The 17,616-nt window shown below is 44.9% G+C and overlaps 1 protein-coding gene across 1 annotated transcript; it reads left to right on the plus strand.

Annotated features, from left to right (window-relative positions):
* On the plus strand, positions 1–528 carry LOC104475411 (uncharacterized). Its single transcript, XM_010122393.2, has one exon. The coding sequence runs from the start codon at positions 1–3 to the stop codon at positions 526–528; it is 528 nt and encodes a 175-aa protein (XP_010120695.2).
* Positions 529–17,616: the final 17,088 nt, after the last annotated feature.

Raw genomic sequence — 17,616 nt, forward strand, 5'->3', positions numbered from 1 at the left:
ATGATGACCAACATTAGCTCTGAGTGCTTGCCTGCCTGTGAGCTGATGTGCACGCAGCCATGTGCCTACAGCAGAAGCCTCGAGCCCTGTGTTACATCATGTGGGGACTCAAGAGCTGTGGTCTATGCCCCGCCAGTTGTCCTCACCTTTCCAGGCCCGAATCTCAGCAGCTGCTCTCAGGAGAGCATTGTGGGAACATCATTTCCCCAGCTCTATGGTGCTTTGACCCCATACAGCTCTGATGAGTCCTATGGGATGGGGGGCTCCTTTAGTTCTGGTCACATGTCAGGGACAGGGGGTTCCTTTGGATCTGGAGGATCCTTTTATTCTGAAGGCATATCAGGAATGGGGAGCTCCTTTGGATCTGGGGGCTCCTTTGGGTATGGAGGCATGTTGGGGATGAGGGGTCCCTTTGGATCTGGGGCTTCTTTTGGGTATGGAGACTCCTCAAGGATGGGGGCCGGTTACAGCAGGAGGTTCTACAGCAGCAGCCATGCCTCCCGCCTTGGAAACTGTGGTTCATTCTAAGGCAGCCCGAATACCTGCGCAACCACTTGAGATGAAAACACAAGATCCAGATCCACAGCTGGGACCGGTTTTTCAGAGATGGTGAAAGCCCATTCCATCAAAGGCAGCCACCCTTGCTCAGTACCTCTGGAAATAGGGCCCACGCTTCTTTTTTACATGTTACGCCTCATCCTCTATCAATAGCAGTTTCATATGATGGCATCTCTCCTTAAATTCTTATTAGTCTTGTACCATATCCTTTCTGGTGGAGTGGAAATGCTTCAGAAGTGGGACTTTGCTGCGAAGATTTCAGCTTTACCTTGTAATGTGCAGTACATTTTATCATCGACACGGATGGTCTGGCTGCCTTTGGACTGTGGAACAGACCATTAGTGAACTGCACTGTTCTGTTCTGTAGCACTTAGTTCATGTCATATTAAAAGTTTAATTGTATTACTGGTGTTCCGTTTTGCCTCTTCCATTCAGCTTTATAAACTAGTTTTAGTGACACTGAGCTCAGTGAGAGTCAAAATAGGAGGCAGAGCTCCATGTATGATGAGCGGCTGCAGAAAAGCACCAATGTCACTGTTCTTTCTGTATAGGGAAATATTTCTACACATTTTAGTGGCTAAGCCTGGAAGGAGTCTCATTCCTGAGTCCTCATGTCAATTTGAGAACATTTTGGATAACGTGGTTTGCAGAGGGTGAGTGGTAATTGTACCTACATTCAGCGTTATGCGGTCACACTTGCCGAGTACTAAGAGGATCTGAGTAAGAGATTTTTAGGCTGAGCCAGGAATGTCTATAAACCACCATCCACGTGACTTCAGTGAAGGTAATGCCTCACAATTTACAGAGGAGAGTTACACCCCCACACAGCTCTTACTCAATAAGCTGAGGGATGAAACATTGGACAATGAGAGTGAAAATTGCTGGGGCATTGCTGCCACAATCCTGCCTGCAGTGCACTAGAGTGGAGTCAGACCTTTATGAGGTGAGACTAAACTGGAGTCACAATGGTGAAGTAACTCCTTTGGCACTCCAGAGTGTCCACACTCATCTCTGCATCTTCAAGCAGCTGAGAATACTCATTCTGCACTAGGAGAAAGGATTTATACCCAAATAAAGCCAATTATACCTAAAATATGCCCAGAATATATAATATTACTTAAGTCTGTGGACTATGATCCAACTAGCAGACCATCACTACCTTGTTTGGTAGGCTTCTTGTAAAGCAACACCATTACTGCTGGGCTGTGTAATTCAAGCAATATCATGTTAACGTTATGGTACAGCATGTTGCATGCTTACGTCCACAATATGACTAGAGACACTTGAATATTTCTCCTAAGATTTTTCTGATTAGAATTCCTGTTTCATCAGAAGGCTTGCAGATACATTAGAGATCTGTGTAAAATATATCAATGAAAAATAAATTTAAAACTGGATGCAAAGTTGTGGTGGAAGAATCTGTTTCTCAGGCAATTCTGGCAACAATTGTGCATGAGGTGCTTTGTGATCCTTAATTCTCAGAGAGCACAAGGGCATCCATGTACCTGTTGCCTGAGGGATCCCATGGTGATGCTTAACAGATCATTTACTGCATAAATGCTTCAATCAAATTAAACCGCAAGGATTAAGACAATCGGAGGAAGGAAATTAATGTTATGCTTGGCACAGCAGCGCTCGCTGAGCCTACGCAAGAGCCCTCTCTTGTCCTGAACAGCAGCACAACTGAAACGGCTCCTAAAGAAAAATACTGATCCATATGCCGGGGTGAATTTCTCAGCTCACTTCAAGGCATGTCACAGACTTGTGGTCTGATTCTCAACTGCATGCAGATAACATCTTCCCATTTCTTCTAGCCCTGCCTGCCTACACTACTCAGACCCAGGCTAACCCTTTTCCCTTTGCTGTCTGTAGTCAGATAAACTATTTTACCACCAACACTAGATAGATCAGAGCTCAAGTTTGCCTTCTGGCTGAGTCAGGATATGTGCAATCATTTTAACTTCCACTGATGGCTAAAACAATTTCCTCAGGGAAACAACCTGGTAACAACCCTGAGCAACTGACCTAACTTCAAAGCTGCGCTGGTTTAAAGTGGGAGCTGTACCACACCATCTCCAACATTCCAACCTTCATTACTCTGACTCTGTTCTAATTAGTACCTATACCACAGTACATAGCAGAAAGGGAAAAAAATACTCTAATGTCTGAAAAATTATATTGGCCCTACAGAAGAATTAATTCTTCTCTGATGATAGTCCTCAATTAACGCAGAAGAATTGATCTGTGAAGTTAACATCTTCCAAACTGGCTGGAACCTAAGAAACTGCAACAAAATGAAAACCAGAAGACAGTGCTATGATGCGACAGGGCTTTAATACAAACAACAAGTGGAATACATTCTTGCAGAATGAGGCAGTGCAGAGACAAAGAATGTAATTTCCATTTCAACAAGGACTACAATCAATTCAGATGAGCACAGGGCTTCTTCTTTCAGCTGGACACTTTCACAGTCAGGTCCCAGAACAAAACATAACATGAGCAAATGACAAAGTGAGGCAACATTGGGATCATAAGCCTTAGACGAAACACAGCGCAAAGGGATCCCAAGCAACTCCAGCTCCTGCTGACGTTGTCTGGAGCAGAGGCTGCTTGGAATGTCTGATTTCCAGGTCTACATGTCAGCTATGAGTTTGTATCTTGTTCCTTCAGTCATGACTCTTTCTTAAAGATTTAAAATGGCCCATAGTTTCCAAAGCGATACCTATAGTACCCTCTGGAATAAAAGGGGAAATAATTTCTACCAAATCCTGAAAAAAATGAGTTTCGGTAGAAGCTTCCCAAACGGGAGATTCCACCACTGCACGAGCCCTCTCCACTGTTTGAGCCCCCTCCCACGCCACCACAAGAACCACCTGAACTGTGGGAGCCCATCCCATAGGAGCTGCCTCCACCACAGGAACCACCATAGCCCATTCCTCCGCCTCCAGAGCCCATTCCTCCGCCTCCAGAGCCCATTCCTCCACCTCCAGAGCCCATATGGCCCTCAATTTCAGGAAGGGCAGTTCCCACAAAACTTTCCTGAGGGCACGAGCTGATAATGGGTCCTGGGAAAGTCACGACAACAGGTGGTGCGTACACGATTGCTCTTGAATCTCCACATGAGCTGACACACGGTTCATTATAAGAGTTGACATAAGGTTGCGGGCATGTCACTTCACACGGCTCACCACAGCGGGAGCTAAGCATCTGTCCATAGGAAGACATCTTTCCAGAAGAGAAGTCAACCTGAAAGGCAGAGAGTGCACTAGCCTGGTAAAGTTGCAGCCAGAGGAGTGAAAGAACAAACTGCGTTAAAGTCATGTGGGTTGTGGAGATGTGTTCATCAGAACAGATGCAGATACATATGACTGAATCATCTACACTAAACTTAAGAGTTAGTGATTAAAAACAATAAAATAACAAAAAGTAGTCTCCATTTCTAAGGCACAATCTTGCTCTACTCTAAGATAGACTTGTGCTTTACAGATCACACCAGCCAAGCGAGATGAATTGCTGGGTAGACGCTTCTAAGCCTACACCCCCTCCTCTCTATGGCTCCATTACCTTATAGCCTACTCCCAAAATTAGTTCTGGGAAGAACGTCTCTCTGTCCTTTTCTCATATCATTGCCTTTTCTGTGCTTTTTGTCGGGGAGTCAGTCCTATCCCAATAAGGTTTCTGGAGTGTCCTGTCTCCGTAGATAGATGCTCAATTCTTAGGAATTGCTACCTCCCACGTTTCTGAAGCTCCCATTTATTTATTTCCCCCCACATGTGGCAATGCCCATATCCACTCCATTTGCAAGTTAGAGCTTCCAAGCAAAGTGCTTTTAGAGAATAATCTCCTGCCCTAAAATAGCATAAGATAGATAATCTCATATTAATGCTACCTATAAATCCACATCTATAATTATGCACTGATTCAGTTAAATCTGACTTACCCAGTCACCAAGAAGAATAAGTCAGCAGAAGCAGCTACAGAGACCTGAGTTACGAGCGCTTTTATAGGCTGTCATAGAGAATAGAATTTGGGAGATACCTTTACGCAACCGTTCTCTCCGTCTTGTGAAACAGCATGTTTTCCCCTGGTGATGTCTGCCTTTGTTGCAACTGTTTTGATAACAGCTTATTGTTATTAGATAATTTCCCATCCCACACAGTGTAGTGTGCGCACTTCACACATCTTGTCTTTTCGCTGAAAATCTCACGATAAATTGAGGTTGGTTTTCTCTTACATACCTGCCAATACTTGTGTGAAGGTAGCTCAGAGACAGATAAACTACATGCGGCTAGTAAGCACAGGATTCCAGTTTATAATTTGTCATCTCAGGTGGTAATAACCAGTGACTTTCTGCATTTTTCTGCTTTAAAGGTAGGAAATCTTTTTATATTGAATAACCATTAGTGTCCATGGCCACTGTGCACTCACTCCAGGGGCTTTGGGACCAGATTTTATGGCTTGGGACTGTCCTTTGGGTAAATGTTCCCCTACACACATGACTACACCATATCCCAAGTAAACAGAAAGTAAGAAATACCAAAGCAATTCATGGACTCTCCTGTGAGCACTAGCATCAGGCACAATAATCAAATTAGAAATTCAGCTAAGGAGAGGCACCTGTCTGGCCTTTTAAAATCTATCATCTGTTCCTCATCTCAAGGAATCATCCCCTTTCAAGGTGCCTTCAGAATAAATATCAAAAAATACTAATAACTATGAAGAAATGAAATTTTCCTTTCTGCGTATGCTTGTTGGAGGCCAATATACGTTATCTGTGGGACTTGAGGATCCAGAGGACACACTACCTGAAGTAGAGGTCTGTAACCTTAGCTAGAATAAATTCACAAAGCCTGACAAATGCCAATAATGTGATTCATAGAATCATAGCATGCTTTAGGTTGGAAGCAACCTTAAAGATCACCTTGTTCCAAGCCCCCTGCCCTGGGCAGGGACACCTTCGGCCAGACCAGGTCACTCAAAGCCCTGTCCAACCTGGCCTTGGGCACTACCAGGGATGAGGCATCCACAGCTTCTCTGGGCAACCTGGGCCAGTGCCTCACCACCCTCACAGTGAAGAGGATTATGTGATTTATGTAGTCATATTTACATTAAAAAAAAAAACCCTCTTAGCTGTGTTCTTGTGGCAAATTATTAATTAAAGCTAAAAATTAAAAGCTAAAATTAAAGCTAAAAAATACGGCTTCTTTTATTTATTTCATGACCTTGACATCAATATAATGACCAGAGGAACATATGCAGCCAATAGAGACATGACAGCAAGCTGCACAGAATAATATGACTCACATAATTTGTGAGAATGAGAAGTAACTAATAATTACAGCGATTGGTAGCTGAAGCAATTAAAGGAGTTACCAAACCAAATATTTTATAAAAGTTAATAAGGACCTCATTGGTTTTGAGGGTTTCCCAGTGTACAGAAACCTTGTTCAAAACACAGCTTCTTAATACACCCTGCAGAAAATCCCACTGGCTCGGCCATCCGTACCGTTTGCTTTCTGTAACCAACGCTTTTCCCTGGCAGAGTAAGGGGAACTCATCTTTGACATGTGGTAGAAAGCCATAAGAGCAGATAGAGTCTTTCCATATCAGAATGTGGTCAGCCCTCATACTCTATAGATATTCCTTAAAAAATATAAGATACGAACTGCAAAAAAAGTAATTCGCAATAGCCCACCATCCCTTTTCATGTCATCTGGGTATCAAAGCTGCCTTACATCAAAGAGTTCTTTTAAAGATAGAGAAATAGGTATCCTCCCTCACCAAGTGAAAGCTAAGTACTTCTGAAAATATGAAGAAAAAAACCGTCAGAGATTGTGTATTTTCCTCTAAAGAATTTGTTGCTTCGTACACAGAGCAACAAACTTACATAAACCAGCAGCCTGACCTGGCTGAGGAACTCCAGGCTCGGCACTTACAGCTTTACAGTTAAACTCACCTCGCGTAAAGCAATTCTGATGCGTTATCTGAGAGATTCCTCATCTTGTTTTTTCTAGTTTCTAGTTGTTGTTGTTGTTGTTGTTGTCAGCAGCTTTATTGATTTTCTGGTTTTAGAAATCCCAGTGCTCTGAACCTTACACAGCTAGTTTGCATACGGAGATAAAATCTTGAAGAGGAAGCTGGTTTAATTGCTATTGCTCTCACCTGTGCCACACAATAATTTTCTAAATTGGTCTGAAAGCTCACTTGTCTGAAAGGAAATAGCCTATGTTATTGTCGCAGATTGTAGGGTTTGTTCATTCCTATCAAAGAAGGTATTTTTTTTTTGTCAGCAGCCTGCTCGTCTCCCTGTGTTTGAAGGTGTTGGAGATCATTTACTCAAGCTATGCCGTAAATGTTGGAAACCTTGTGACTGTGGGCCAAGCAGGGCACAAGACAACAGAGAACAAACAAACAAACAAGAAAACAAACAAACAGAAAAAGGGTTTAGTTTGATGCTAATATTTGTAACTTTCCAGAAAACTTGATGCTTCCACCAGTTCCCAAACTCAAAGCAACTTCATTTCTTCTTAAAATCAGGCCCACATCTGCCTTCCGTTTCTCAGGCTTTATCTTATCTTTATAAACATCCTGAACACGTAGTCTCATCTTTAAGTGTTTAACGGTAAAACGCAGCTCTCTTGTTAGATGGATTTCCTCTCTTACGGATTGGTTACCTTTTCCAGCTACTGTGCAACAAAAGGTCATGGTTAAATAATTAAATACACAAATAATTCTGAAGCTGAAGAATTCTGCCCCAGCACTAAATGAGATTTCCTTGGAGCTCAGAAATTACTTACTACTGGAATCTTACTGGGCATCTTTCATCTTAAAAACAGAACTAACGTCCTTTAATATAGGAGTGCTACTCTCCTCAACATGAGCTGAGGGTACGTGAAATTGCAGCCCACTGGTAACTACAGCTTGTGTGTCCGTGTATAATTTGGGTTTGCATCAAAGCTGGCTGATGCACACACCGTACCCATCACCTGAGCGTGTTTTCCCGGTCGGAGTCACCTTGCTTGACGAGCGACAGGGCCGTAGGACTCCAAGGGCTACTGGGTCATCTGAAGTCCCCGGGTGTGGGAAGACCTGATATGGCAGCATTGATAAGGCTGCTGGGTTGCTCCATAAACCAACCCAGCCCTGTCCTGCCCCACCTCGCTCCACCCCACCAGATCCAGGCTCGCAGGAGGAGACAACTTCTTCTCTGGGTCTGAGTCGCTGCAAAGAGGTGAAGGACCTCAGTAAGAACCAAGAGGCTTGTAGAGGTGAGAAGGATGCAGCAATGTGCACTTGCTGGAGTGGCAATGGTGTATTCAGGCCAAGACAGCCCGGAATAGCACTTTGTCCCATGACAAAAGGGGAGAAGGATGTGGGGCTAGCTGGGCTTTCTTAAAACACAAAAATGGCAGAGATGTGTACAGGCCTGTTCCTTAGTATGGTGGGTGCTCACAAGTCCAAGCTTTGGGTTATTTAGAGTGGAGCATCTTGGAAGTTCCACCCTTGGAAATAATCAATTTTTAGGACTTTGTTAGCATTCAGAGTATGCGCTGATATTGCCAGAGCCCTTGCCTCATGGCTCACAGAGGTGTGGTGCTAATATCCCATTTAGTAATCTATTAACTCTAAAGCTATTCATTAAATCTTCATTCTGTCTCATTAATTAATTAAGCCTGCTAATCTCAGCGAGAAAAACCAGCAGCTGGCTTTCAGTTCCTTCAAGGCTATTAGACTAAAAGTGGCACAGAACCCTGTTAAAGGAATTTATAGTTGAGCTTAGAGACAGAGAAGGCTCTTCTCACAAAAGAAAAAGAGAAAGTAAAGTTCTGCTGTCCAGAGAAAACATCTGAACTGTGGTGCCAGGCCCTCTTCTGCTGTGACTATCTGTACAGCACTGCTTGTTCCAACTCAGGTCAACCAGGCAAAATCTTCAGCTTGAGCAGAAAGCTGCCACAAAGACCAGCGCACTCCTACCTCACTCATGGTAACTCACGTGATAACTTGAGAAGGGATTTAAGCAGTAAAAGCAGCCCTGTTCCAGCACCTTTTCTGGGCATCCCATGAGGATCCACTCTGCCCCTTCTCCTTTGTCTGTCCCCTGCCTTGGTCTCCGCGGGTCCATCATAATTTGGCTAGCGTGCGACATTGGAACTATAATGGCAGGTTTTAAGTAGTAACACTACTAATAATTAGGTGTGTCTAAGTCTTAGATCCACCCTTATGTATAGAGTGTCCTTAGACAGGTTAGGTAGCTTTTGGGCATCAGTTATCCCATAATAAGGTGATAATTGTCTGTGCCGTTGGGGTGTAGAGAAAGAAGGTTTGCAAGAAGCGGTGTGAAGACGATGTGGGATGTTACAATGCCAATGAATTGTGGGATGCTACAACACCAATGAATTGTGGCATCCTTTAAAATGACTGAAAGAGCAGAGGAAGAGCTGGGCTCCCACGTGCAAGGCAGTATGGGTGGAAAGCATCAAAACAAGCAGAGCAAGAGAAACAGCTGAAATGTGTTTGTGGGAGGTTGTTACATGGCAGGTAAAAAAAAAAGGAAAGACCAGGAGTAAAGGCCAAATCGGCAGAAAGATGCAGTATTTTAAAAAAAACACTGGGGTTTAGGCTAGGCTGTTAATCAAAATGTCTCAAGATATGGCTTAGGCAGATGAGTAGAGAACATTGAGGGTTCTTTGAAAATGCGATGTCCCAGTACGCACTGAGTGGACCCAGATGATGTGCCTGCATGTCAGACAGCAGTGCGCTATGGTGTGTCGTATGGATACTAATTTCTCCGTAAGGGATCAAGCTCTAAGTTCCTAGGCTGAAAGGCTCTTACCTAAAAAGCCCCAGCAAGGCTCTTGGAGGAGAGACTATCTCATACAAGCTGCTTCGTTCTCAGGAAGAACCAAGTTAGCGGTTTTCAGGCATGTAATTTTGGAGTTGTTTTTTTTGTTTTGTTTTGTTTTTTTTTTAATAATAATCTGGAAGTTGTCTTCAGCAGGTGAAAATAAATTTCTGAATCCCTTTGTGCAACTAGAGTAGTGTTAAACTCCTTGAACTGCTGGACTGGATGGGGTGCAGTGAATAAGTCAAGACTGGGTCTTTTGGAACTGGGTCTTTTGGACTGGAGGTTCCTGAGAGCTCCGCCCTGCTGATGACCTCATTACCAAATTTTACACAACACTTTTTGCATGAGCAAGGCAATCAGCAAAACCTGTATCTCTGCCCTGCCTCCCAGCTTATCTAGGGTGTGACACCCAGAGACAGTTCACGAGGTAATCTTCTAAGATATAGTAATTATATCTTCATATTGGATCAAGAAAGTAGGGCACATGCTAATGCCTGCAAGGTAAACAAGCAGATTTATAGGAGTTCCCATCCTGTAAAGGGAAAAATTTAAATATTTATACCGCAACTCTTTGAGGGGCTCGTTTTAGAAAGAGCAGATTTACGGGGGACATGTACGAGCTGCGGGTGAGCCGGCCGAGGGGGCAGCAGATCTCCAGGCAGGTGAGAGCCCGGGAGCTGGAGTAGACCCATGGGCAAGCTGTCTTCTCGGAGGCTGGCAGCTGCCAAGGGAGATAGGGCAGGGGGAGCAGGGAGACTGGCAGGAACCCAGGCTGCTTAGCATGTTTTCATACCATGCTTTAACATTGCTGCAGCGTTTTCTGCAATCCCTTTTCTCTTTGAAGAAGTCTCTGGGAAAACAACTGCAGCTGGATGAGGCTGCATGAGCTGCTCTCAGAATAAGGTGCACACCCTGATGTTCAGGGCATCTGCCTCCATGGGGGAGGGCAAATTGTTCAGCAGCAGCTCTCAAGCCTTACCAGCCCAGGGGTTTAGAGTTCAGCCAGCTCTCATTTTGCCATTTGAAGGCCAAGTTTACCTGTGGATTTTATTTCACTTCTGTTAAACTGGGCTCTTAGCTTGCCAAGACTGGCAGAGGTGCCCAGTCATAACTGCAGTAATAGTCTTCTTGGGACCAAAAGGGCAATGCTTGTACTTAAAATATGTGTAAATCTTTGGTGGAATGGAGATTTAGAATTTGAGGGTGGAGGGGGAAGAAGGGAGCAGGCAGTAGCTGGGGGGTTTACCTAAAGCGAAGTAAGTAAGAAAAATTTCTCAGGGTGTCATTCCTTTTCATCTCTGTGTTGCTTTTCAGCCATGAACTCTTAAAACCAGGATGAGGAACAAGTGAAAGCTGTGAGATGGAAGTGAAAATGAGAGAGTCTTGTGCGGCGGTGTGTGAATGGAGCTGGGGAGAGCAAGAGGGAGTTGGTTATTTTCTCACTTTGTGGGTGAGTAGGACTTGAGAGATTTGGTGTTGATGTTCACCATCTGAATTTCACCAGTAGGCACCTGAAAATCAAGAGTAGAAGAGAAAGAGAACAAGAAAGCCACCATGATAATGCAGAATAACTTTAATGGGAAGGAAAAGTACAGAACAAGGCTGCTAGAATAAATACCAGCAAAAGGGCACAGCTCCAGGTGCAGATTCCATCATTCGCATGCCGTGTTAACTTCTATATGCAAGTGATACATTTAATCCAATACTTTTTTTCCTTTTTCTTAAATAATATTAAATATAAAGAGGGGATCTTTTCCCCCACACTTCTTTCCTGCAGTGAAACTGAAAGCCATAAACAGATGACGTGTGTGTGTGTATACATTTATCAAAAGGAAAAGTTAATTTCCTGGTGACTAATTCTCTTAAATGCTAAGACCGGACTAGTTAGGTCTAGCAGTGAAAGGGTTCATTGTGTCTCCACTGACCCCACTTGTGGTGCTCTTAAAACAGCTGCTGCCTTCCTTTTTCTGGAAAACAATGGAAAAAGAACAAATTTCTTCTAAGGATCAGATACTGTATGTCTCCAAGGTCAGGTTAAGACAAATTAGGATAGGGGGCATTGCTCTAGGCACCTGCTTGAGGATGCACCTGAGGAAAAAACTATGGAGTTAAGGTAAAGCATAATTTGAAGAAGACATAGGTAAGACTGCTTTAGAGAGGCAGTAGGAGTCTATGAGGGCTTGGACTTGGTCTTTGGGGTTGGTATCACTATGTTATGCCTCTGAGGTCTCTTTATTCTCATTTGCTGTATCTGTATCTTCAGTTTCTGGCTTCTCCTTCTCTGGAGTATGCTCTTCCCTCTTGTTCTCAAACAGTTGGTAGCCTCTGTAGCTGGGTCTACTGCAAGGATGCATCCAGTGGGAAGAAAACACGTAGGAGCTCCGTGGTGCACACTGAGGCCTGGATTTTGGGACGAATCTCTCTGCAGGTGGCTCTGAGGACAGGACTTCTGCTCTCAAAGACATCAGCGGGGCTGCTGCAACTCCCTCCAGGACTTCAGAGCTTCCCACTACTGTCTCCTGTGGGCACGTGCTGAGGATCGGCCCTGGGAACGTCACCACGACGGGAGGTGGGTATATAATGACTCTGGAGGCACCACAGGAAACAACACATGGGTCGTTGCAGCTGGTAGCAAGAGGCTGCGGGCACTGCACGTCGCAAGAGTAGAAACACCGTCCTGCATCCCGCTCCCCGCCGAAGGACATCTGGGAGAAATGGTGGTGAACCTGCAGCACATAACGGAGACCACAGGTTTCCTAAAGTGTTTGCAACCCACGCCCTGCCCTTCGCCCCGCAGACCCTTGCACCTCAGAGGGGACTCCCACTCCTCTCTCCTGTTCTCCTCGCAGGGAGAGCGAGATGCATGCCACAGCTGGAGATTTGCCACGAGGGAGAAGGTGCAAGGGAATAAGAGTGCTGCTCAGGTGTTTTGGTTACAGGGGCTGTGCAGGCAGCGTAGATGCTGTAGCAGAGACAAGGTGAGCCTGTGATTTCAGGAAATGACCCCGTTTCAGTGCCATTCTGCAGGCTAGCCCCCAAGCTCCGAGGAAAATCTGGCCTCCAGGTACCTCCCGATGGTCTGCAGAGACCATTCGTGGCTGAGCCAAGAGCGTCGTAGAGATTTTTGGTGCCTGCCTTTTTGCCTAGACTCTGAATCCATTTTTTTAGGGCAGTCAACTGGAACTAATTAAAAAAAATTATTGTGAGATTTACCTGTCAAAGTTAAAGACTACGTGATGTAGAAGATTACCTATAAAGTAGCCGCTTTACTTTTGTCCCTGGAGAAAAACAAGATGTTTCAGAGTGCAGTTGAGCTCATTCAGAGGTAGGTGTTTAAATAAGTCATGCGAAATGCCTGTTTCTGTCCACCAATTATGATTTTTAAAGGAAAAATTACTAATACTAATGTTACTGAGCAGCCTGATCCGGCTGGAGATGTCCCTCCTCCTTGCAGGGGGGTTGGCCTGGGTGGCCTTTAACGATCCCTTCCCACCCAAACTCTTCTGTGATTCCATGACAATGCTATCTAAACTTTACTTGAATAGAGTTTAAAATGCCTTTTATGTTGGATACCATGCAGCTATACACAGTTAATAATTGATAATGATGTTGCACTACATTTTTTTTTTAAATAAGAATGTCAGTCTCAATAGATACATTTTTAAAGCTGCACATGGTCCAAGATATAACTAAATAATTTCTAGCAGACTTTTTGAGAAAGAACCTCATGAATACTTTTAGAAACCGCAGAGTGGCTTGCTGTTAAAGCCCAGCTCACATTAAATCAATGTTTTACTCAGTAATTAGATTGAGGTGAACGGGACTTACCAGCTGTCCAGGAAGAAGTCGAGAGAAATGGCCAGAGGAGCCCTGAATCCATTGAGTTTTATAAGCTTTCTTGAACTTCCAGGAAGATGAGCCAACCTTTGTGCATGAGGTCTTAATTACTTTCCAAACAATTTTTCCCGCATGTGTAACACTTATAATTACTATAATTATTTTAACATTGTTTACCAGCGTTATCCAGTTTTCTATGGTACATACTGTTACACGCTGTGGGGTTCCTTTCGTACGATATTTTTATGGACTAAATTAATTGCTGATGCGATTCTACCGACTCTGTCTGTATGAACGTGGGGATGTGATTCGCTCCAGTTTGTTCAGCTTTGACTTAAACGTTGACCACGTGAGCAGTGGTTTGCAGACACCGACGGATGTTCTGCAGACACGCTGGCTGTATCTGTTGCTAGGAGTGGGATTTTGATCCATTCCCCTAAATCCACCATAGCATCCAGTTTGAGGCACAGGGTATGTGGCTGGGAGGAGTGGAGAACAGAAACGTGCGGACTGAACATACCCCGTTTTTGTTCACAAATTTATTTGGTTTTTTGCTTCCCGTCTTTCATTTTGCCGACTGTGGTCGCAGTTTCAGCTGGAGGATGTCGTTCCACCTGGTGATGCTCCTGGTGCTGACCAGCTGCCGAGGGGCTGACTCGCGTGATCAGAAGGCTGAGAAACAAACCACTGGAGGATGCCCACCTATGGAAGAGAAGACTGGAAGGAGAGAAGGTAATCGTTCCTGCAGATAAAAGGTAGATGCCAAGATGGAAGAATTTAGCTGCTATTTACACCTGTTGAGGACAAAAGCACTCATGGGGTAAAAGCGCATCAAGGGAGACTTAAGTAGGGGGAAAAATTTTTAATCACACGGCTATGGATGTATAGGAATTGCTGAATTTTGTGGAGCCTCACTGATTTCCCAAGGATTCAGGAGGATTCTTGGAGTTAAGAGCCTCGTGTTCAACTCTTACAGGCTTAGCCGAAGCTGCCTTTTAACCCATTTCAAGACGATTGCTTTTGAATGCAGACATAAATGCATTGTTTAATGAAAATGCAAAACACTTTGAGTTGTCAAGGCTTGAAAACAACATCCTGTTTATGCAAACAGCTAAGAGACTTGCATAAAAAAAAAATTGCATATTCTAAAGTTGCTCTTAGCCCTGCGGTGTTTGTCTCGGATAACATACTATTAATATTATAATGATAAAACACTTTGCATTAATAAACCAGTAATGAATATTTTTGAAATGTTTTGACATTCCCTGTTGTGTGGAAACTTCACCTCCCCAGTCTCCAATTGTCAGGATTATTTTCCCCATCCTCTCACAAAAGACAATGCAAAGTCCACACAAAGTCATCCAAAGAGCCAGATCCCAAACTCGTAGCTCACGACGGAGTGAGCTCCATTGAGCTCTGTCACTACAGAACACTGGCAATTTGTGTTAAAAATCATATTTCATATTCTTTGATAATTTCAGATTGCTTATAGATCTCTTGGTGACTTCTGAATCAATTTCTGATTGCACCCTTCTTCCTTAAAAATAAAAAAGTGTCTGGAAAATGGGAATTCCTGTTTCTATGCCTCTTTACCTCTAGAGCATCCAAATACCCCTAACTGGAAACTCATTTACAAACTCCCAGTCTTCCTTATAGGAAGAAAAGGCAACGAGGTTGCCACTCAGTTTCTAGATGTTATGATGCCCTCATGACATCTCGTGTCTCTAAACAATATGGGCAATGTGGAGTTTGTCCAGCTGGGGAATCCAGCACCAGAGCCGCTGTGGACAGTGGTGGTGTGGAAAGGCTATGCAGAGCCCAAAAGAGAAAAAGCAGCTTTGTAGCCCACCCTGTCACTGTCCACCTCGGAGCGGAGCCTGTCTTTGCTCCAAATAGTCGTTTGGTGGGTGAAGGTAGTGATAAACTGTCCCTTCAGTGTTTTCTTCTCCAGGACAAACACTCCCAGCTCATCTAGCCTCTCTTCTCGTTCCTGGTGCCCTGATCACCCTGCAGCCTTCATCAGTCGCTCCTGGCTGGCTGTGGCTCCTGTGCTGAGCGCCCAAAACCGGACACAGAGGTCTGGATGTGGCCTCCCAAATGCCAGCTGGAGGGGAACCAACACTCTTCTCCTGCTGCTGGCCAAGCCCTGGCTCAGGCAGCCCAGCCTGCGGTTGGCTTTCACCACCACAAGGATGCAGCACTGCCTCACGTCACCTTCGGGGCCACCAGGTTGGTCTGGGGTTTGTTGGTTTTATTTTTTTCCAGTGTTCATGACCTCTCCAGGTCCATCTCACCTACTAATCCATTTGATGAGGGAGAGCAAGGTCTGCTGGCAGAGCAGGTAGCGGAAGGAGAGAGGGAACAAAAGAGCCTAAGAACTGTCCTCCTGCAGAGAGACAGTACAGTCCAGGCACATTAGGTGGTTGTTTTGAGATATCTGGGTTTTATTTTTTTATGTCAAGGCAACTCCTTTATCAGGAGCAAAGCTGTGGAAAAAGAAGCTCAGATTTTTGGAAGGAAACCCTTTCCTGCTGATCAATGCCATCTTCTCCATGCTAACAGAAGGGGAGTCTGGATCTTTTTGGGACCAAGAGCGACTGAGATCAGCAGAAGACTTTTAAACCACGCAAGCGGGATAAATGCAGGTGGGTGAGCTTCCCCTGGGCCTGGGCTGTGCCACCCTCCTGCCTTAATTGTGAACCTCCATCTCCTCTGATGGCTGCAGACCTCTAGGCATCAGCGCCTGCCCTGAGCGAGGGGATCAGCGAGGGCAGAGAGGAACCAGCTTTTACATGGACCTGGTGTGGGAAAGGGATTGATCCCATGTGAGGGAGTCAGGAGGGAGCCACTCTCTCAGTTTTTCATTTAATTCCCCGGGGTTAGTGACTGAATAGTGACAATAAGGGGTAAAATTAGGCCAGAAGTTAAAATGAATTTTCTCTCCCTATGGGAGCAAGATTCCTCCTAAATCTGGAGGCTTGCTGGTAGGATCAGTCTCTATTTTTACAGGCAAGTCTATCACTTTATTAGAAAAAGGAGTCTGCGGAAACCCTGTTTGGTGTGTTTGGGGCGCTGCAGAGGGTTCTGAGGAGATAGGCGGTGATTTTACGGCTGGGGTTTGCCCGGGGAGGTGCTGAGCAGAGAAGGGCAGCCAAGCAGTGATGGGAGGCACTGCCAGGTCTCCCAGTGCACCTTGGGTTGGTCTGGGTTTTGTTGGTTTTCCACCTTCAGATGGTGGCAGAGAGCTGCTGCTCCCAGGAGCACCTCCCAGGAGAGCCTGCGGTGCAGTGTAGGCATGCATGCTTTGCCCCTCGCGTACATACACTGGGAAATCAAAATATTGACCGCGCACGAGAACTATCTCCTGCTGTCTACGAAAATGTTCTTGCCCAGGAAGAGCTGGAATTGAAAGTCAGTTTTCGGTCTGGTTGCAATTTTACAACCAGAAATTATTGACACCGGTCCTCCCTCTGATGCAGACTGGGCCAGCTCAGGATCACTGGGCCAGCGTCGGAAGAGACCCGCAGCGTCCTCTCTCCCTCCTGCCATCCAGGGACTATGCCACAAAACCCACTCCACAACCTACTCAGTGGTGGCTTTTCCAGGGGCAAAACTGCAGGGCAGGGGGCGCCTGGGGGAAGGTTGCCCTGGTCCCAGGGTGCAGGACTGAAAGATGTGCCGGGTGTGACCCACGTGCAAATGGGGTGTGCTCCCTGCCACGCTGGTGCAACTGAGCTAAATCTGGAGGGACAGTAAACTCCTGTCTGAGGGCTGCTAATGAGCTCGTTACTTCAGTCAAGCCTTCTTCTAAATACCACCCTCCCCTGCTGCTTTTGTCATGTTTCTGGGTAACTTTTCAACACCAAGATCTGTGCCTGCAGATGGTAAATCTAGTCCTAAAAGCCATTACTGCCATTATTTTACAGAAAGGAGCAGTATAACAACAGGGAATAACTTTTGTCCAGCAGTAAGTATTAGAAACATTTTTTAAATGGAAATAAATCAGACAGAGAACAGGAATTCAGCTGCAACCTGAGTTTAATATGAGTGGTAGAACCGGCAAATGTGATTGATCCAGTAACAGTAAAAACCTCTCGGGGTGCAAACACGGTGGCAGAGTTGGATTGGTTTGAAGTTCAAAGCCTGAGCACCTGTTCAGAGTTACTTAACTGCTCACTGGCATCTTTTCTGTTGCAGGAATATCTGAAGTTAAGTGTGGTCACAAAAGGAAAGCAATGCACTCTATGAGTTTAACAAGAAGGGGTAAAATTAGGCCAAAGCTGCTCTAGGGGTTGGGAATGAGAAGAGGGGAAGAAAAATAACCTCAGACCTCAGCTACATTGCTTGCTGTTTTCACAACTACTTCTTTATCTCCT

The sequence above is a fragment of the Chlamydotis macqueenii genome, chromosome 28 (genome assembly GCF_036417535.1).
Source record: "Chlamydotis macqueenii isolate bChlMac1 chromosome 28, bChlMac1.mat, whole genome shotgun sequence".
Taxonomy (NCBI): Eukaryota; Metazoa; Chordata; class Aves; order Otidiformes; family Otididae; genus Chlamydotis; species Chlamydotis macqueenii.